A 21,913-nucleotide genomic window follows, 5' to 3' on the forward strand; every position below is an offset into this window, starting at 1 on the left:
GAGGACGTGTTGCCCCTTCACCCTTCTGCTCCACATCGTCACACTGTAATCCTAAAACTAAAATGCATTATAACTGGAAGACAGAACATGCTTTAAAGAGAGCAATCCATGTACAGTTTTTACAAATTAAATTCAGTATCATAGTTACACTGTGTTGGCAGTTTGATGGATTAATGAGTTACGTTGTTGTAATCTTACATTTCGGGTCAAGGCTGATATCTAAAGACGGATGGATGGTTGAGGTTGGATGGCTAAGTAGTCTTTCATACACTCCTGATGTATGAAATATTTCAGCATGAAAAGGTAAACATGCCCCAGAGAAGAAACCACACTTTGAGAGTGACTGACTGTAGGTAGGTTTGTGACTGTACTCAAAGTATCGCCTGTGCCTTGACAAACGTTGCTGGTGGGAGAAAAATGGACAGCAAAGGCGCTTCTTGTGTTCGTTTTGTTGCACTTGATGTTTGCTATGTCTTGTACGTCCATCATCCTGAGCGCTGGATGAGAAGGTGGTGATGAAGATGGAGGCAAAAACTTGGGAATGAGGCACCATGACTCTGATCCTGCTCTCTGGAGTCTACAATGCCCACGTCTTTAATCTGCAGCACGTCTGTTTTGTGTGGCGTTCAGGTGGAATAGAAAAAGAGGAGTGCAGAGAATTCCCTTTTGAACGATACGGGCCTCAATATTAATACAATTCTTTAGGTCAGAGATGAAAATTCCTGGGGTTGGACTTTGGAAATGCGTCACATGTCCAAAGAAACAAACGTATCTGTGTCTCTACATAGAGTAAAATCCTACCCTTTTAACTGAGAGGAACATTCAACCAAGAGTCTAAAAAAAATCAGGGCTTCCGATGCCGAATGAAAGAAAGATACAAGAGCTTCCGATGACGGTATCATTGATGGTAAGAGTGTGGGCGGGCAGGGGAGCCCGGTCCAGAGGCGGGTTGATGGATAGGTGAGGAGGTGGGAGTCATTCGAGGGCTCAGCTCGCCTGTCTGAAGACGCCACAGCAGCTCCTCATTAGTGCGACTCAGCCGCTTCTTCTCGTTGCTCTCCTTCTCCACGTTCACTTGCAGGTTGGCGTTCTCCGCTGAGAGTTGCCTGAGACAGAGAAGGGACAGAAAAACATGATTAACATGTGCTGCATTTCTTGAAAAAAAAAAAAAAAAAAGGTCTAAGTTCTACCCTCTGTCAGTTAGAGTTGGATAAACCCCAAGATTTAGCTCGCCCACTGCTATGTTTGCCTATAATTGTTTTCTGTGTCTTCTGAATTGAGTTAGACTTCTCTGACCTGGACACAGCCACGTTCTTGTCTATTCTTTCCTTCAGGTCCTCGTTCTGCTGCTGTAACACCTGCAGTCTCTCCTCCAGGTACACATTCTTTTCAGCCTGCTCAAAAACACAGGAGAAACAGTGCACAACATTAAATTCTCCAAATGGTGTAGGACAACACATTACAAGTAAAAACAGGCGATATGTGAACTGATATTAGTTTACAAAGGAGACCTTCCTCTGATATGCTAAATAGGTCCCTCTTTGTGCATTTGATGTCATCATTAGCTCACCCTGGTTAGCACAACTTCTATGTTTGAGTTTAATATTTGTAACACAGCTTCACAACAGCTTGAGCCAAGCACCAGTTTTCCTTAGCTGCTGAACTAAAGCAGAAATTTGAAACCTACTATTTTCTCCAGTTCTGAGATCTTCAGGTCCTGTTGATGAATTTGTTGATTCTTCATCTCCAGAACTTCTTTCAGACTCTTCAGGTCCTCCTCAATGTGTTTATATGGTGCCAAAGCATCCTGGTGACAGCAGACAACAACATAATCATAAGTTGTATCCAGCTACCGTCACCAAAGCAGTCAACTGTGTCCTGTACTTTGTCATGCAGCAGTTACCACTATCTGCTCATCTGTGCTTCTGCGCAGAGCTTCTTCGAAGCGCTTGGCTCGGTCTCTGAGGCTGCGGTTCTGAAATGTCAGCGTGTCTACCTGATCCTGGTGACCACAAGCATATGAACCTGTTAATCACTGTCACTAACTACATAATATATCATACAATTTATTTGCAAAAAAAAGTGTTAACCTGCAGTGACAGTCTGATCTTTTCAAACTCTTCTTCCAGAGACTTTGTCTGCTGTTCATGGGCCATCTTCAGATCTGACACAAGAAATAACGTATCATTATTTCTCTTGACCTGCAGCAGAGTGTCAGTCAAAGAGAGCAACATGGTCGAAATGCTTACTCTTCACAGTCCTGGCATGCTCCTCCTGCAGAGTAGCCAGTGTGTCATTGTGAGCCATCTCCATCTCCATCAAGGAACTCTCATGTTCGTCACGTATCTCCTCGATCTGGGGCCAAGATGGAAACAAATAATGGTCACAGAAATAACTTGATACTGCCCACTGTTATACATATACCAGAATGGATTGTGTAACATACTTTTAACATTTTCATGGATGATGGTCAGGGCACGATGTTACGATGAAGAAATGGGTCTAAATTGTATGCATACTGCCTGCAACAGTAGTACTTCGTAAGGGCAGCTGCAGTACGTACTAAAAGTAAAAATTGAAAGTATGCTATTTGGAATGCAGAACCAGTCTTCATCCAGACGCACACACCTGCTCCTGCTGTTTGAATTGCAGCTCCTCCAGCTCGCCTCTTTGTTGGGCCTGCAGGCTCTTGGCCTCGGCCACGTGCTGCGCCTTCAGCCGCTCCTCCAGCGCTCCCAGCTCCCTCTGCTGCTGAGCCCGCAAACCCTGCAGCTCAGCCTCGAAACGCCGCTCCAGTTCCTGCTTCTCCTTCTGCAGTTGCTCCCAGTGTGCAACACTGAAAGCTGGAACACAACGAAAAGGAAATGCTTCAGTTTGTTTCTCGGGGTCATGTGCTAACTACCAGGGAAGCAACTTATTATTGTACTGTGAAGTCTGGATGTTAATTTGTTTTGTTAAAGCAGCTACGGAAACTTGTGGCCCATTATGGACAAGAGCAGTATGAGCACCATCACCTCCCGTAATAAAGAACTTATACTGGATAGCTTACCTATTTCCAGGATGCATGGCGATGAGGTAATGTATCTATTTGTGGCTATAAGATTAATAACTATAGATTTGTCTCATTTATTTGAAAAATCTTGAAAAAACTATAAATAAAATAAAAGTCCTAAAGGAGTCAGAGTATGTTCTGAAGTCTCAACAATGATGGCAGCATTTCTACAGTGTCGGGTATGTGGTGTTCGATCTGTGCCCAGACTGTCCTCAGCAGAGTGGATTCAGTCCGTCCTCTGGTCCCTTGTGGTTTTATACTGTATAATACATGATGTGCAGTAAGCGGTGCGTGACTCACTGCCTTCTCTCCTCCCTGTGGTTCCATATCTGTCACACTGTATCCCACTTACCCACTTCATCCCTGATTCTGGCGAGCTCCAGGGACAGTTCCCTCTCCTTCACAATGGCACTCTCACTCTGAAATGCAAACACATGCAGCAGTAAACACCTCAGAGCTGTACCAATGGATTTGAAACACCTGCAGCAGAGTAACACTGTGGTACAACTGATACACACACAGGACTGGGTGTTTGTAATAGTTTGTCCACCCAGTCTATGAGGGAAGCACTTTTCTGGCTTCAAACCCAGCAGGACCTGTTTGGTGACACTGCTTGTCACTGAGCCATTGGGCTTCACTCTTAAGATTATTTTTATGCAAACCAGAGAAACACGAGGAGGAGAGAGAGATTTTTTAACCTAAAAAGTTGGCAGGTACATGTGCATTAGAGGATTACTTACAACAAGGACATCCCTAGAGCATGTTTGTATCAAGTGCAGCTTCTTTGACCAAAAAATGTAGTATCAACACGCCTGGTTTGAAAGTTATCGTTGATAATGGGTGTGTTTATACCTCGTAAGCCTTATTACAGCTCTGTTAGAACATGTTGTAACCAGTCAGACACTGTAATCAGCAATAACCTTCAAAATCAAATTAGTTTTATTTATAGAGCCCAAAATCGCAATCACATTGCCTCAGTGGGCTTTACAATCTGTACAGTGACCGACATCCTCTGTCCTTAGACCCTCGCTTGAATCGAGGGAAAACCTTTTAACAGTGGGGGAAAAGATGGAAGAAACCTCAGGAAGAGTCACAGAGGAGGGATCCCTCTCCCAGGACGGACAGACATGCAATAGATGTCACATATACAGACCAGAACAACAAAATCACAGTTCACAAAGTGCACTGACAGAATATCTGATAGAAATTATATAATATATGTAAAGTGTGTGGATCCAGGAGGACGACTGAGCAGGCCGCTGTCTGTCCTCCAGAATGCACATGAGATTGACTGAGGCTGTGATTCACTGATAAACCCGACAATTAAAACTCTATTAAAATAACTTGCCATAAAACACTAGGCTAAAGGTAAAAAGTCAAAGCTACAGTCGTGTACCTTTGATAATATTACATGATTAGAGGTCACATGTTGTGCAAAAAGACCCACAAAATTTCAGAAAACACCATCGTTTCTGCTTTTTTCTTGCTCTGTCTACCAGGAAATGATTTTCCAAAAAGCCAGCCACTCTCCATGTGACACTTTATGGTTCTTCATTTAAACGTCCACTTCCAGCTAGGTGACCATCGCCACCCGCAGAATCAAGTAAGATGTCAAGACCCAGTGGATTAAATTTATTTTTGACCGAAATGTGGCCACACAACTAAAAGACTCCTTCTCAACAGGGGACAGTGCAAAGCAGGACTGGATCTGTACCGACTGTCTGAGACACAAGTTCAAACTTGAGCGCTGGATGCCATTTTTTAGGTTGTTTTGCTGTTTATTTTTGCAGGTCAGCCTGTTTAACTTACACCCACACACTGGAGCAACATCAGAGTATCTAATATTGAATATTTGTAACGTTTCTGTTCATTATTAGCTTCTCTGCAGCACCACGGTTCAACATCAGCATGTCCTCTAGTTCACAATGGATCATAACAGGTAAAGTTATTACATTAAGCTACAATAAATGCCTCATGGTGAGAGTCACCTACAGCATTTGCGAAACAAACTTTGTTAAAACAAAAAAGTAATCATGTACAACATCTGCACCAGCCCTGAGGACTCCTCATGATGTGACACCCTCAGATCAGATTTTACTCACAAAGGAATGAACACCAGACAGTTAAATAACTATTGATCTCAACTCTAAACACGAGGTAAGACAGCGACACACTCTGTTACTGCAGATAAATCAGAGATCACTGAGCAGTGCTCGCGAGAAACAAAGGAAGAAAGGGAGACAGAGAGCAGTGGGTGAAATATGTATGAGGTAGTATACTGTATGTTCGGCAGTGATGATGTCATCCTCTAAGAGGTGGAACATACAGTCATCAGGGACAGAGAGAGACTGCTGTGACCTCACGACGGATGAGGGATGCTCAGAGGCTGTTTTTTTTAAATGTCTTACTTCTCAGCTCCACCTCTGCTCCGGCTCATCATCTCCCCCCGTCCGGCCCAGACGCCCCCTCGAGTCAGACCTCCAGGGAGTTATGTGACCTGCATTGTAATTCTCCCATCGGATATCACCAAGGCAACATTCTCACAGGTGCAACTGATTGTTTCCCTTATTGATTGTACTGCTGAGTATCTCTGTGATTCTTTGGCCAGCTTTTCAGTTCTGTAGTAAAATAGTAAAAAAAAATGCTCATCACTATAAACTGTCCAGGGTTTGATTGTATCAAACAGTCCACAACCCACTGATATTCTGCTTACAATGATATAAAACAGAAAAAAGACACAAATCCTCTAACGTTTGGCATTTCTCCTCCATACATCACAAACGAATGAGGACGCTCATTCTCCAGAAGAGACTACAATGAGTTAATTAACCTCTCCAAAGTCTGCATCCATGTAATCAGCCCAGTTTCAGTGGGACCATAAAACCCTTCCAATGAGCAGCTGCACCTCTTTGTTTGGACTTTTTTGGTCCTGAAGCGATTCAGACTCCAATAAACACACAGGCTGCGACTACAACGTGATTTCTATAAGAGAAACCAAACATGTGATGTCTTGTAGATGAGAAATTCAGCAGCATCAGGTAAACAAGAGAATAAACATCCTATGTTAAACTTCTCCTTGCATGTAATCACCGAGAACTACACAAGCAGCAAGCATTACAGAAGATGTATAAGAATACAACACAGCAGCTATAGCATGTTATGTAACGGCCCTGCGAACTCTTAGAGAAAAGAAAGAGGGACAGTGCGACAGATAAACCTGCTTTGACTCAGCACAATCATGCGCAGCTTTACACTCTCTCCACCAGCTCCGTCTCTAGGAAACAAGTGAATATAATGCTCATATAGACATCCTCAGACCCCCCCTCACCAAACACACACATGCGCACAGCCACACATATATAAAGGAATCCTCTGTGCTGAAACAAGGCTGCTGCCTGCAGAAGATGCTGCTTTTACCGTTTGGTCCAGACAGTGCAGAGGGAGGAAATGGAGCCTACAGCAGCAATGGCCCATACCCGGCTCGCAGACGGCAGCATCCCTGAGCCGAGCGGGGAGGCAGCAGTGACAGATGCGAGTGCGAGAAGGATACAGAGAGAGAGGCAGAGGGGGGAGGGAAGCAGGCGAAGGAAGGAGAGGGGAGGAGAGATGGGGATGGGAAAAACCGAAGCCTCACCTCATTTCCTGGTTTGCGACCGGCGTTTATCCCTTCTGGAACAAAGACTGCCTGCCCAGCTCTATGCCTGCCCTCCCCTTAAACCCCCAGCAACACGCCCTGTATCACATTCACACGCATGGCAGGGAGCGATTCACACACACACACAGACACACACACACACACGTCGGTCTTTTGCATCTTTGAGAAAAAATAAAAGAGTGGAGCAGGAGATGACGGGGGAGGGAGATGATCAATAAGTGGCCAATTATGTGCTCTGTTACTCAGCTCAGGAAAAATAGCTACATGCAGGAATTTCACTATCAGATCAAACACATGCTTAATAGAAAATAACTTCCTCTGTATAGTTCTGACTGAAGCAATGACCTCCAGATTACAGCTATGGATGTACAATCTCCAGCAAAACAAATCTAACTGCCCATTATAGCTCAATAAGATACAGGACAAAGCTCTTTAAATCATGCAAAAGAACATTAATAGTTTCTCTATTTCCTCTATGAGTCTCATTTATACAATAAACATTCAAAAAGCTCATCAGCCATCCAGAACAAGGACACGTATGAGCAGTAATGAACAGAGCTAGATAACTAGATTATGAAAGCCTCAGCTGTCAGCGCATAGAAATTCAGAAATATATCTTGGTCAATATCAGGCAAGATTTAATGCTCTATTCCCCTAAAAACCGACTTACAGGTGATCGAGTGCACCTGTAGCTTACATCTGGAAATCAGTTACACTGCCATTTTGTCATGATCAAATTCAAAAAATCAAATTGAAGGATAATTTTTAAATAGCATATCCCCTCCAAAGTTTGCAGATATATCTCAGATGAACGTATTTCCAAGGACCTTGGTGGGTACTCTGCCAGTGTCTGACAATCACTCTCACTTAAAGCACAGCGAGGACCAGGCAGGCAGCTCTAATCTCATTAATCATCTCCCAGTGTAGAGCAGAACCCGTGGGTGGGGCCGGGAAATGGATGAAACGCAAGCAGAGGAGCAGGAAAGGGCAAGAAACGAATGCATAATCCAGGTTTGAGAAGCAGAACACACTCAGTCACAGTGTGCAGACAGTCTGTACCATCTGGAGCTGTATGATGGTGAAACCATTGGCAGTGATTATCTTACACAACGAGAGAATACTCATGAGACACCTCAAACCAGATATTTGAAATAAATTTCAAAATATGTTCATCCAGCAGGGGTACCAACATGAAATGCCACACATCTCTATGCTAATGCTAATAAAAGCCACAGTGGAAAAACCTTTGAGAATCCCCCGTACAGATACTGACAGATCCCGCTGCACATTCAAAAAGCCACAACAGACGAGACTTTTTCTGCTTTATGAACAAAGTAATGTCGACAACAAAAGCCAGGTGCTGCAGGTGTCATTTGAGCTATTGGACTCGTCACACTTTGTAGTTGCATTCTGAAGTCTGCAACAGCTCCTCCTTTGTATTTTCAGACAGCAGGTTTGTGTTTATCAGCATGGAAGATGGCTGCAAAATGTATCATCGGAGGATTAACCATTATGAAGCAGATGCAGTTTCCGTGAAAGGATTCTGTTTGCATGACACTTGACACAAACATATTCAAACTGCCTTCTGTTTATTTCACAACACTATAACCACTTTGTAAAACTTTTTCCAAAGCATTCATTTATTTTTTTATATTTACTATGTCCCAATGTAAGTGAACCACTCTTTCTGTTTGTTTCAGTGTGGCATGAAAAACAACTGGCAGAGATTTGAAACATGAGCATCCGCCATGACAAAGGGTACATTTACTTCATTAAGTTACGCTACTGTTACACAATAATGCAGCTGCAAGCAAACTCTGTTTTGAAAATCCATCCCTGCTGAACATCAAACTTAATAATGCAAGAAAAGCTCCAATTCATGACATCTGTAATTTAACTTATCTGATTATTTCACAATTACAGCTGAGGGGCTAGTTTGGGATTCTTTTCTGAGAAGTGACCTTCTGAATGCAAAGATCCCAAATCTTGGACGTCAGAGCTGAACCTCCATAAACGTTCAGAGATGTGACACCTGCTTGTTTTACAATTTAAGTTCAAAGAATTTTTTTTTTTTTGCAAGAAATTGATTTCATCGGCTAAATATTTATTTGCAGTCGAACATTCACGGAGAAAAACTGCAGTTTAGAGTGTGCAGCATTAGAATAGGCAACCGCAGTGTGTTTGACACAGAGCTGAAATTATTAGTTTAGATCAACGATACGATTAACAAATAAAAAAATCATCAGCATTTATTTTGGCAAATTACATAATTGTGTTAGTCATTTTTCTGGCAGAGATACAAAACATGTTGTGTTTCCAGCTTTTAATGTTTTGCTGCTTTTCTTTGTCTTTTGTGATTGTAAACTGAATATATTTGTGGTTTTGGACCAGTTGTACAAAACAAGCAATTTGAAGACTTCAACTAAGGCTCTGGGAAACATTGTGATTTTTCACTGTGTTCCTTTTTTAAAAAACACTGTATGTGGCTGTCAAAGTGGAGGAAAGACCAAGTTTGCCTCACTTTACGTCAACTCCTCTGTGGTCCCAGATCTCTCCTGCAGCCTACCTTTTGACAGAAGTGCTGGGTGGTGATGCTGAAGACGTCCAGGCACAGGGAGGCCTTCTTTAACTGGGCCTGAAGGCTCTCCAGCTGCAAGGCCTGCTGCTCACAACGTTCTCTCAGCTGCTGGATCAGAGCCCGGTCCAGCTCCTGGGCCCTTTCAGTCCGAACTGCTCCAGGAACTGCTGCTGCTGTCCGCCCACGGACTATAGAAACAGACAGCAGAGGAATGAAATGATTTTTTACTCAATGTGTATGTAAGTAGGGAATCAAACACAAACATTACCAACAGGAAGACTAATGTGACAACAACACTGATTATCAGTCAACAGAGAATGAATTAACAACAATTCTGATCATGAATAAGTGATTTATCAAGGACAATGTTTATTATTAGCTGGTTCCAGCTTCTTATAATTCTAAGGATTTCTTGCTTTTTTGTGTTTAATATCACTTTTAATGGAATATTTTGTGTTTGGATTAGAACTGTACTCTGTGTTCTTCTGGGAATGAAAAAACAACCACAATATAGTCGTTAGTTGGTCTATAATAGCAATATCAAATAGCCGATATATGCTGCAGATAGTATTATCAGTATTTTCTCTCTCAGTTTACACACACACACACACACACAAACAAATTAACTGTGGACTGGTTGAAACCTCAGTGGTTTGTATGCTCCCACAGGGACAAATGATACTTCCCACTTACTGTATCCAAGTCTCCTCACTGCTCAGACAATTTCTTGTCTCACCTCGAAACACTCAAACTGAGAAGATATGAGTGTACCGTGTGTGTGTGTGTGTGTGGTAAACCTTTATCACATGTCCTGAGACTCTGTCTGTCTGTCTGTCTGTCTGACTGGTTTCTAAGAAGTGGACAAAATGCTGACTTGCTGTGGTAATCTGACCCAGCAGGATTGTTACCAAAGGAACCATCCCAGCATTACAGCCACTGTGGCTTGTTGCTATGACAACAGCAGGCAATGAGGTGAGTGAGCGAAAGTGAGAGAGAGAGAGAGAGAGAGAGAGAGGGAGAGAGAGAGAGAGAGAGAGAGAGAAAATGACTGTAAATTTTAAAGAGACAGTCGAGGTTGAAGGACAAGAGTGCTGCTTTCTCTGTGTGCACCTCGTTGGAACAAACCAAACACACAATATCACTTGTACTGTATGTGCATACAGTATGTGTGTATGTGTACACACACACACAAACACACCCACACAGACTGTAATGTGATATGTAAGACTCACCAGGAGATTGTGGTTTGGGTGAAACCACTGCAAATCTTTTAGGAGACGAGTTTGGTGGCAACACAGCTTCTACGTCTTTCTGCATCTCCCTCCTCGAGGCTGTAGGGAAAGAAAACAGAACTCATTACATTTTATAATGCACACATTGTTTTGTATTATTTCATTTTTATTATTTAATTGTTTCAATATTACTATTTTTACTCTTCTACTTCAATTTATTTGACTGTTAAGGTAACAATTTACTTAACAGATTAAAACTTTGCACATAAAATATCGAGTTTATAAATGGCTACCTATTTCTACAGATTAAAGTACAATCAATCAATAATAAACTATGGTTTAATTTATGCAAAGCAGATAAAATAGGGTTCATCTTGATGTTGATCTTGATGTCATCTGCTACAGCATTTAAAATGCTGCTTACACAATAATGCACCAGTGATAATAATCCATTTATACATTAAAGATCACTCAAGATTTTTCCGTATAATAAGTATGATTATTTCTGAGAATTTTGGTTTATTTTGCTGACTATACTTCTGCACTTTTAGGCATCATTTGAAATTATGAACATTAACTTGTAATGGGGTATTTTTTAGCTTTAGGGCAGCAGTAGCTTAGTCAGGTGGGGACGAGGTAACCTTGAGCAAGACAACTAACCCTTAACTGTCCTGTGAGAGAATTTGGTACCTATGTGTGTAATGAAAACAGTGTAAAAAACATAAAATGTCTCCAAAAGGTGTTCAAAATGACTTTTTTTTTTTAAAGGTTTTTTTTTTTTTTTTTTGCTTCTGGAAAAATCAACCAAAAGAACCTCAAGTGAGAAAACGTATGAATGAGGCACAGTGTGGTACAGTGGCCACCAGCTGGAGCTGCTGCCTCATTTGCTCACACAGGTTCTGTTGCAGGGAGCTGAGTCGGCTCCTGTCTAACACAGAAATACACTCAGTGACCACTGGATGGTGTCGATACTCCACATTCACTGCAAAGATGCCAACACAGGCCACAAGGTGCAACGACTACCAACAAAGACGCCTACATCAGCAGAGAGGGAGCAGAATGTGGGACTGTATCAGTGCTGTGATGCAATGCTGAGCAACAGTTCAGATGCACTGCAGCAGGAGTTTTCTAGGCTTACTATGTTTCATTCTGTTTTCTTCCTTCTTCAAAGCTTTTATTAGATCCCTCACAGGGAATCTGACATGAACAGCGGACTCTTATTGTCTGTCAAGAGGGCTAATCAGTCAAACTGCTGCAGAGTCACTGTTGAAAGTACATACAGATGACCTTTTAAGGGCTACTGTATGTTTTTCCCCGTTGTTCGAACACAATTAACATTGAACACCCTGGTGAGAAAGCTGAGCTGTCAACCAAGCCATTTAAACACACAGTAAATTCCCACAAGCCTGAGTGTCTCATATGTAAATGAATTGCCTGAAGCAGGTTAGGGAACTAACAACCATAAATTCTTTCATTTCTGCCTGGTTAGCGGTGTTATGGTCCGACTAATTTTGGAAAATGTAGCAAAATGAAATTTGTCTCAAACAGAATACAGGTCCATTCACACACCAGCAAACCAGCATCTGTAAACACCCTGCACGGCAACCGTCATCATGCTCCATTATGACAACTTCACTAACCTTAACAGAGAAAAAATAACATTAAAAACAGCAATCTCTCTGACAGTCGCTAAAGACTGAATACCAATGTGTGAATTTGTCGTCATGAGCCGTTTGAGTGCTGACAGCAATGTCACCCCCACATCCCACCTCCGCCTGACAGCCCTGCCAGCACACGCTCACACATCCAATCTCAAGGGTCTTGGGAACACCAGTGACCTTGAACTCACTACATCACTACATGCAGAAAAACTGAGCACCATGAAGCCTGTTTCTGCTGGACGTACCGAGCGGGGAGCTGCGCTGTGGCGGCAGGCTGCGGCGCTGCAGGCTGGGGGCGTTGGGAGGCTGAGTCCGGCTCTGAGGATGGGAGGCTTCAGTGGGGGGCGGTGTCGCTTTGTGGAGAGGTGTGTCATCGCTGCCACTGCTGGGATCTGCAGAGCAGGAAGGATGTCAGAGAACAGAAAAACACAGTCAGTGATTGTGTCAAAATGTTGAAATGAGGTTACTGTTCACAGGAAGGATATAACCAGACTGAAGGAGGCTGACAGGTGGTGTCCATGTTTCGATAGGAGGTGGGATTAGATAAGTTCACACTTCTTCCCACTCCTGTTCGAACATGTAATTAATATTGCCTGTTTCTTTTGTTGGTTTGTTTCGAAATAGAAAAAGATTTTAATCAATCTGGCCCATCTACATACTTTCACAACTAGAGTATTATAAAATGTCCCACATCAATGCTTCATGCCTTATTCTTCTTACATAAGCAGTGGTTCAGTGGTTAGTACAGCTGTGTCACAATAACAGAGTCCTGGGTTTGAACCTATAACTGCTGCTGGACAGTGTGCAGTAGAGATGCACCCATCCACTTTTTTCAGTTCCGATCCGATTCCAATACCTGAATTTGGATATCTGCCGATACCCATACTCATACCTTTTGCCTAATGCATGCTGGCAGACGCTCCAGGCCCCTGTGAGTCTGAACAGGAATGTGTGAGTGGACACAACACTGACATCTGCTTTCAATCACTCCACGTTTTTACATTTTTTTCTGTTAGTCGAGTGAGAATGGTGTAGAAATGTCCAGCACCTCTCAGCTTATACTGTGTATTGAGATATATTGGACAACACTGGGCTGCTACGAACTTTGCATAATATGCTCTTGATATTGCATTTCTCATATTGGGTCTTGCTTGTAATGATCAAAGCTGTTTGGGGAAATCACAGCTTTAATTAGTCGATGTATTACCCTTTTCATAATTCATAGGCTACAGTTATAGTGCCCGCAGTGCTTGAATACATTACTGTAAATGTGGTTAGATTTGAAATTACCTGACTGACTTTTAGTTACAAAACAGTAAAAGGATCATGGGATTCCTCATTAGTCAGTGAGAAGTACCATGGTGTATTTCTTTTGTATTTTTAGGATCAAGTACCGGCAGATCACTGTCTTTCCTTGGAGAGTATTTTTTCCTCTGAACTGAAGAAATTTACCAAGAGAAGCAGAATCGTGCAAACATCTTAATTATTCATAACAGCTGTTGTTGTGCCTCTAGCTTTCTGTGGATATGAAAGGCTTTGATTCATAGACAAACTCAGGCTGCAGCATCGAGTAGCCCACCAGAAAAACATCACCAGGAACAAACGGAAGGAGGATCCTCGCGGTCGTTACACATCTTCATTGATTGTTTTATATAATTCTGTATAAACTGTGGACCGTCTCTGGACTCCTGCACTATGTAGAGAACTCAGCATTTAGGCTTACTTTGTCAGGGAAAGGGGAAGCTCCAATTACTATCATGAAATATTCAGCTTCTCAATCAATAACAGTGCTGACACATGCTGCTCCTTCAGGTAACTCAGTACCCTCAAAGAGGCAGGAAGGACAGGTCTGTGGCCTTCAATTAATTATTCTGAATAAGTCAGCGGATCACTCATGAGCCTGAAATCAAAGCTGAAACGACAAGCTGTTGTAGTAGAATACACAAAAGAGTGTCCATATCATAACAAATTCAGATCAGAAAGTCGCCGAACGTGCCCGGGACCTGTGTGAAACCTCCAGCGGGATCACAGTAACTCTCCTCACCTGGGAGAGTCAGCAGATGCTTATTTTCCCAAGGGCTTCCTGCTGAACTGGAGGCCACTGAGCCAAGAAACAGACTGACTGAAGGAGACAGCTGGAGGCTGACTCACACTGCTAAATGTTTGTTTGGAGCCTGGATGTACAGTATGAATCCATCCCCTGCTGTAAGCATCCTCTGATCAGTGTGAGGCAAGAAGGACTTTACTCCGCTGGTGACTGATTCACAAGCAGTGAGAACACACTAAATACAAGCACTGTGTTTGTCTTTCTGAGATCATATCTGCTACTCCTCAATAATTCCTCTTTATCTAAAGTTTGCTTTTCTCATTAAGCTGTCTGCTCTGTGTGATGCAAATATTGGAGCAACACACATTCAGACAGATAAGATATCATCTGAATAACATGAGTTATTGTCATTTCTTTTCAATTCTTTTTTTATCTAATTATAAGTGACAGAAATACACACGTCATACAAGAGAAAAGTGCAGTCGGACACCAGTGTGAACTCTGTTATGTTGTGCATTTTGGGGTTAGAACTGATTAGAACTGGGTATCTTCACTGATTTCCCATATTGATTCTATTTCAATTCACAAGGTTCGATTTGATTTCTAATATGATTCGACTCAATTCAGCATCAGTTCTATTCTTTTTTCTATTCTTAACCTTTTCTTGGATATGAAATGGATTAAGAACTAGTAAGTGAATTATAGGCCTACAAGGAATCCTCTAACCCAGTGCATTATTAAAAATATTAATATTTACATTAAGAAATGAGAAATGAATGGAATATTGTTATGATTTTAGCATCCCATTATTAAACATGCTCATGTCAAAGAACAAGAAAGCAATGACAGATGTAGACCTGTGTATTTCAACAGAGTAAAATAACTTTAAAAAAGCAACTTTTCCGTTTTAAACAACTTTTGTGAAAGAGGAAAAATAGACCAAAAAAAGGCAAAAAGCAGAACTTTTGTATTTAATCGCTGCATTGTGTTTTCAGTTTCACAAAATGCCTGACAGCAGAACAGTTCTGGAGTTAAAACTTTTAATAGAAGTATATAACTATGGCTCATTAAAAACTTTTCAATCTGTGATCCACACTGTCTGTAATTTACCCCTGTGAGTTTTTTCTTCTTCACTGCAAGTTAGTTGAGGAACTTTCAGCGCCACCAGAAGGACTCATGAGGTTGTGATCCTCGGTGAGTCAAACTGTCAGAGGAATCTGTTCAGAGCGCCTGCATGGTTGAATAAAAATCAAATATTGGTATCTGGTGTATTCTTAAGAGGAAGCGATACTATATATTCTGAAATCCCTCCAGATACATTTTAGGCAACAAATAAGTGTTTAACTGGACTGAGAAGAAATTCATGAAGCCCTTGTTTAAGCTCTTTGTCTAAAGACAGAATACTACATGGCAATGTTTCATTTAATCTGCACTGTTTCATCTCACAGGTTTTTATCAGATCTTCTCTTGAGAAGACAAACTAAAAAGACAGAATGGCCCCACAGTCACCAGAGGGTTGGAGAGACTCTCCTGTCAAAAACTGCACTTGTGATATTTCTTCCTGCAAGACACGACAGGGAGGCGACTGATCCACAGGAACGGAGGGCTTAATATTCATAACATGCCACAGAGATTTGTGCTGCTTCAACTGCTGTGAAGGCTCACTTGGAGCTGGTGCCCAAAGCACAAAGTTGGATTATGAAGTATATAGTAACTAGCAGATATACCATGTCTACAGAGCAGCATTTACATTGCTTGTTTTGTCTGAACATCAACAGACACAATTACAGATACACTGAGGATCTGGAAACAATGAATGTTTGGCATTTTTGCTGGATAAACAACTCAAGTGATTAATTTACTTACATTGACTACTCCATTAAAATAGCTTAGAGTCTTCTAACAAAAGTAAAACTAAAATACGCTCCAAACACACAGAATATAACTCCCGTATGTTCCTGTCCAAGTAGTGGACATCCTGAGCTCAGAACAGGCTCTGATGATCTAACTGGACAGATGAATCCAATATGTCACCAGCATTCATTATTGAATCCTCTACTCTGAGAGCATGTACTCACTCCCAGTCACAACGTTTTGCTGGAGTGAATCCCCGTTGAACGCTGCTGCGTTTGAGGCATACGGTGGCATACTAATAGAGCGGCGCTGTCTGAGCCAACCGCCTGGAGGGAAGCACCGATATGCAAGCTGCCAGTTCTGTATATGCTGTCTGAGCTACTCCCAAGTGCTTTACTATCCGGTAGACACCCATCTATTCTCTTCAGCACAAACAGAATAACATTTTCCTTTATGTTGCAGAAAGGAATTGAACTGCAGCTCCACAGAGAAGCTAACAAAGACAACAATGGCAATAAAAGACAGATGAGACCACACTTACATGACGGCAGGTTATCATCATGACCTGTAGTTGTTTTCTGAAGAAGCACCGTTAAAAAAGGTACAAAATAACCCAGTAATGTGTACAGTGGAGCATTTTAGGAGGGACACAGAGGAGGAAGGAAAGGAAGACCATTATCTGGCTTGATTGTGGTGAAAGTTTGAGGAGATCCACAGAGGCTGGTCAGAGGTGTCGGGGTAAAAACAGCTTCATAGATTATCCTGTCTCGCTACACCCCGACTCTCTCTTTTCGTCACATGCTGCAGGCACCGGCACCACTTCTTCATTTCAAGGATTATAAAAAGGGAAGACGAGACTGCTGCTGACATGTGAAGCATTTACTGTGGTTGGTGCACAGCCTGCATGAGACAACAGCTGTTTTCTTTTTTCCTCCAGTCTGAGCAGCCTGCCTGCACAAGCAGCTTAAGGAAGTGTCTGAATCCAGCAGGTCAGATTAAGAGGGTAAAAGTGGTGAGCAGGGAAAGGCAGCAGTCAGCTGTCTGAGGCTGGAGCAAATGTGGTGACGGCATTAACTCACCCAGTACAGATACACAGGGAGACTCTGCATGAGCTTATAGACTAATCTTAAAGAAATGGTAACGTGTACACCATAGAGCTGTAACGATGAGTTGAATAGTAAAATTTATTGCCATCTTTTTTGATAACAACATTAGATAAGAACATTGATGATAGACTACCCATGATTCCTCATGTCATCACGTGAGCAAGCTAACCTAACTTTATGCCAAATCACAGAGCATGTCTCTGACTCCGAATCGATTCATCATGCAGATTAAACAATAATGACAATATTCGCCCTACATTACATAATTGATTTTGGCAAACACCTTATTTAGACATCTAAACGTCTTTGAGGTTTGAGGTAATTTAATTTGGTCAGTCTACATTTATGGAAAAACTAGCTAAGAGGCAAACATTGACTCAGTGCAGCTGCTGAGGTGTAATCCTTGAGACTCAGAATCAATGGACAAACAGGAGGGAGAAAGATCACTTTACAGTAGCCTAAGCAGTTTTCAGACAATAGTTGATTTGCGTCAGTAGATACATATGCAGTAGCTCCATTCTGAAGAACAACACATACTGTACAGTATACACTGCTTAGATTCAGTAAGTGCTTTCTCTGAAAAAAATAATGAAGTCTCTACTGACAACTTCTCAGCTCCTTCTGACACATTTCTTATATCTCTCTTCCACACAGAGATAATCAGCTTGATTTTTACCAGCACTGATTCCTCTGACTGAAGGCTTCAGGAAGTTTATGAGCGGTGATGTCGGGCTGGGTACCAGGATCTGATCTAGATAAAATGCTGCAGTACGCAGGCTGAGGAGAGGCAGCAGAGGGAGGAGAGGGACTTGAAGATTTCTTCATCAAAGCCCTTGTGCTGCAGCAGCTTTCAGCGCCTACTTGTGAAAAACGAACGAAAATTGAAAGGAAGTGAGTGGCTGTTACTATAGTAACTGATGGCAGGGGCAGCCGCGACTACCAGTGAACAATAAGGAGATGCAGATAAAATAAAACAGAACTGTGGAACATCATTTTAATCAGACAGCACTGCTTGATGTCTGAATTATCTTTGTCTGGAACTCTTTCCAGCCGCACACATTTTAAGCTAAGTATTGTAACTTACGCTGAGAAGGTCGGCAGGGATCACTCTGACTGCTTTCGTTCGACTGGTTGCTGGACACAGACGAGACGCTGGAGCTCCGGACGAAGCCGAAGGTGGCCAGACGGGCAGCTGGCAGGGCGGAGAAGCCTGGAGGACGGAGACCGGACTGGCCTGGTTTGAGCAGGAGGCTCTTGGGGGCGGTCTCCGGACCTTTGTCTCCTGACCTCTTTTGCTCTCCTGGAGATAGATTGGAAAATATGCAATATTATAGTAGCAGTGGTTGAATCTCAAAACCGATTGAGATAAGGGCCAAATTAACATTCTTATTGGGAGGGAATGTGCTACTAATCACGACTAACATCCTTCTGGGATCTGCAGGAAAAACAGACTCACATGTCTTGAGCAGCTATAAGGCGACACACATAGATGTAAACACACAACAACTTCCATTCAGTGAGGAAATTGCACATTAATAAGACATCCCCATTTGGAAGTTTACTAGATTATAACTTATAATGTGAGCAAGTAGAAATATTCAGTGCGAGTTGGTAGGATGTGTGAGTTACATTGCAATGAAATGTTTTGCACTTCAAAGAGATAAGGTGCCAAAAGCCAAGCCTCATCCATAAGCATGACAGGGAGAAAAAAATGTGGTAAATCATTCAGCAAGAAGAAGACGATAAGTTCTCTGCTGCTCGACAACAAGCGGATGGGACATGCACAGAATAGCAAAGTATGCAGAGAAGTGAGAAAACTGTCATAATGTTATTTCCCCACAGTGGTCGAAATGTTTACAACACAAGCACGTTAGATTATTTTCCTCTTCTTATGAACAAATAACACAAAACATATGCTGACGCCACATGAGCACTTTTACCTTGACTGAAGTCACAGTAAAACTTCACTTTGGACAGACTATGCAGATCACCATCTCACCTGCAGAGTCCTGGTAGCCTTGTGTGGACACTCCGGCTGCCTGAGCTGAATGGCTCGGGGCCGTGGCCGACCTTTGACCTGTCTGATGAACTCTTGCCTTGGCTGCAGGCTGCCTGGTGACCGCCCCTAACCCGAGCTGAGGCCTCAGAGCTCTGGGCGAGCGGTAGACACTGCCTCCTTCTTGGGAAACATGCTGCTGAGGGACATTACAACACAGTCAGTCACAATAAAGACTTCAACTGACAGGCAATAAAGTAGGCAATGATATAATAAAGGTGTCATATATGTATAAAAAAATATGCATCTTATTTGCATTATAAAAAAGTTTTGAGATGTTTAAAGAGAAAAATGTTTGTGGAACTTTCTGCAGTTGTGCTGTGTGAGTTTATCAGATCAAAGGTCCATTCCTCACCTCTTGTAGATATTTCTCAGGCATATCCTCATGAAAACTGTCCGACTTCCCGCTCAGCCTCTGAAGGACGGAGCTGCTCGGAGGTTTCACCCCAGTCACAGCCATGCCTGGAGAATAGTACCCCGTCTTCTGCATCTCCTGTCGATACTTGTCAAACAGCAGGTTGGAGGAACATAGCACCGGTGTGGATTTAGGCTGAGGACCAACCTTTTGGTCTTTCTGAACTTGCGGGCTGGAGTAAGAGGACAGCCTCTGTGGGATTGTAGACGCTTCATGTGGGGCATCTGTCGATTGCGGTTTTGCTTGAGGATTCTTCCGGACATAGGTGATGATTTTTGGTCGGACATTTTTAGGCTTCTGTGGAGGAGAAGACCTCCTGGGTTCTGGCTCTTTCTGCTGAGACATGACAGGTTTGGGGATACCGCTGCTCAAACTTGTCTTACCCAGAGGTTTGACTGTTTGACTTAAACCTCTCTGAGGGGAGTCGCTGCGCTCCAGGCTCAGTGCCCTGATGCCCTGGACCTTGGCTGGAGAACCAGGCGGACGTCTCTTGGGGGAAGAGGAGGTAGTTCTAGGGGAAGTAGGAGTTGCTGGTCGGCTCGGGCTCCCCCATGGCTTCCTTCTCTCCAGACTTGAAGAGCTGGTGGCGACGGTGTTCTCAAAGGAGCCCTGCTTTTTTAAGCTGTTATCAAAGGAGAGCTGCTTCTTGAAGGTATTCTCAAACGATGGCTGCTTCTTAAAACCCCTGTCAAAGGAATTTTGTTTTTTCAACGAGTTATCAAATGATCCTTGTTTCTTTATGGCTTTGGATTCAATCGATGACTGAGCCCCCCTTATACCTGTTTTGTGTGGGCTGTAGTTCACATCAGGAGCCTCATCAGCTTGTGTGCTTTTATCCATTTTAGTGTTGCTTTCTTCGTGTGCTTTTTTTGCAGTCTGTAAACCCTTGTGCTCGGTGCTTCTCCCTTGATCACAATCACCCTCTGAAATGGTATTCCCTGCTTTGTTTCTCTGGTTATTGTTCTTCCTGCACTCATCAATGACAACTCCATTGCTCACTTCTGAGTGAACTGTTGAATTCAAATTCATGTCCACATCTTTCCGGGGTTTTGTGCTTTTGGAGCGGTGGTCATCTCTTCTAGAGGGCATGTCTATCTCAGTGGCGGTGTTACAAGTCTGTGAAATGAGTGTCAGGTCTTCTGAAATGGTTGAGGCGATGTGCCAGGAGTCTGTCGTCTGGGTCCGGCCAGCAGTGTCCACAGCAGTGTCCATGCTTGAAATGGTGGACAGACAGGTCACAAAGACATCAGCTTCAGAGCTTAACTCAGTCCTGGAAGCCTCTCTGCTCTCAGAGACATGAGAGGCACTGGATTCCTGCTCACTGGCACAACGCAGGACAGACCTTCTTTCTTCTCTGCTCTTATCATCTGTTTCCTGTTCTACTGTGGCTTTGCTGCACGATGAAGGCTGTTCATGAAGGGCCTTCCGGTCTGCAAGCCCGACAAAGTCCTCTCCGTCGTCCACCAGGAAGGCCTCCAGCTCCTGACACTCCAGCATCTCAAACTCAGCCAGCTCGGGGTCGTCACACTGGGAGTCTGTACCCCAGATGATGACTTTGTCCTGCTCTGTCTGCTCAGTGGTCACAGCAGACAGAGTGCCAGTATCACCCGTCCCCCTACCATCCTCTGTCCGGATCTCATTGGCGTTGGCATCCCCATCAGCGGGCACTCCCGCCTGCTGGTTGTTATTCCTCACCTCCCCCTCACCGAAGGGCTCTCTTCGATCACACATTTTGGAAACAGCTCTGAGTTTGCAGCGCCCTGAAGAGCACCTTAAAAATCACTCATCCATGGCATCAATCAGGAAAAAGTCAGTCCACCCATCAAAGAGTCTTAGTGGCACAGCAGGGGCCTCAAATTGATTTTCACATTTTCATACCAGTATGGCAATAATCAGAGTGTTGAATATCATGTCTCATTTGGTCTTCATGACATCTGGAGTCCTTATCTGCATAGAAACAAAACATAATGAATAAAAAGATCAACAAAATCACAAACCAAATATTGAACAGGTTTCAACTTTTCTCAACATCAAAATGAAGAAGACTTCAGTATTTCCATCTGCTCCAGTACATCACTAGGATTTTTTCCTGTATAGGCTCCAATCTTTTTCCTTTTTAATTCATATACATACATTATATACATGGATGTCTGCATGATGCGTGCATGCACGTTTTTATGTCTCATCTCATGTTATTTCATTGTTTCCTTATTTTCTACTTGACGTCAGTTATTTTATAATCTGGGTCATGTGATAG

General features: G+C 42.8%; 1 protein-coding gene across 1 annotated transcript; it reads right to left on the bottom strand.

Annotated features, from left to right (window-relative positions):
• Nucleotides 1-898: 898 nt before the first annotated feature.
• mtus2b (microtubule associated tumor suppressor candidate 2b) lies at nucleotides 899-21,387 on the bottom strand. The gene is made up of 14 exons (XM_073485327.1): nucleotides 19,597-21,387; nucleotides 19,185-19,380; nucleotides 18,270-18,485; nucleotides 12,424-12,570; nucleotides 10,518-10,616; nucleotides 9,274-9,473; nucleotides 3,405-3,471; nucleotides 2,629-2,843; nucleotides 2,250-2,355; nucleotides 2,091-2,164; nucleotides 1,904-2,002; nucleotides 1,688-1,807; nucleotides 1,297-1,394; nucleotides 899-1,106 (listed from the first exon to the last, which is right to left on the bottom strand). Exons 1-14 carry the CDS (start codon nucleotides 21,385-21,387, stop codon nucleotides 899-901), a joined length of 3,636 nt encoding a protein of 1,211 aa, XP_073341428.1.
• Between the last annotated feature and the right edge of the window lie 526 nt (nucleotides 21,388-21,913).

The sequence above is a fragment of the Pagrus major genome, chromosome 2 (assembly GCF_040436345.1).
Source record: "Pagrus major chromosome 2, Pma_NU_1.0".
Taxonomy (NCBI): Eukaryota; Metazoa; Chordata; class Actinopteri; order Spariformes; family Sparidae; genus Pagrus; species Pagrus major.

Coding starts and splice junctions, on each gene's coding strand:
- mtus2b (XM_073485327.1), bottom strand. CDS start 21,387: ATGTGTGATCGAAGAGAGCCCTTCGGTGAGGGGGAGGTGAGGAATAAC. Junction 19,381..19,596: donor CTGAGAAATATCTACAAGAG/GTGAGGAATGGA, acceptor AATGTCCCTCAG/CAGCATGTTTCCCAAGAAGG. Junction 12,571..18,269: donor TCCCTGCCGACCTTCTCAGC/GTAAGTTACAAT, acceptor CCTGCTCTGCAG/ATCCCAGCAGTGGCAGCGAT.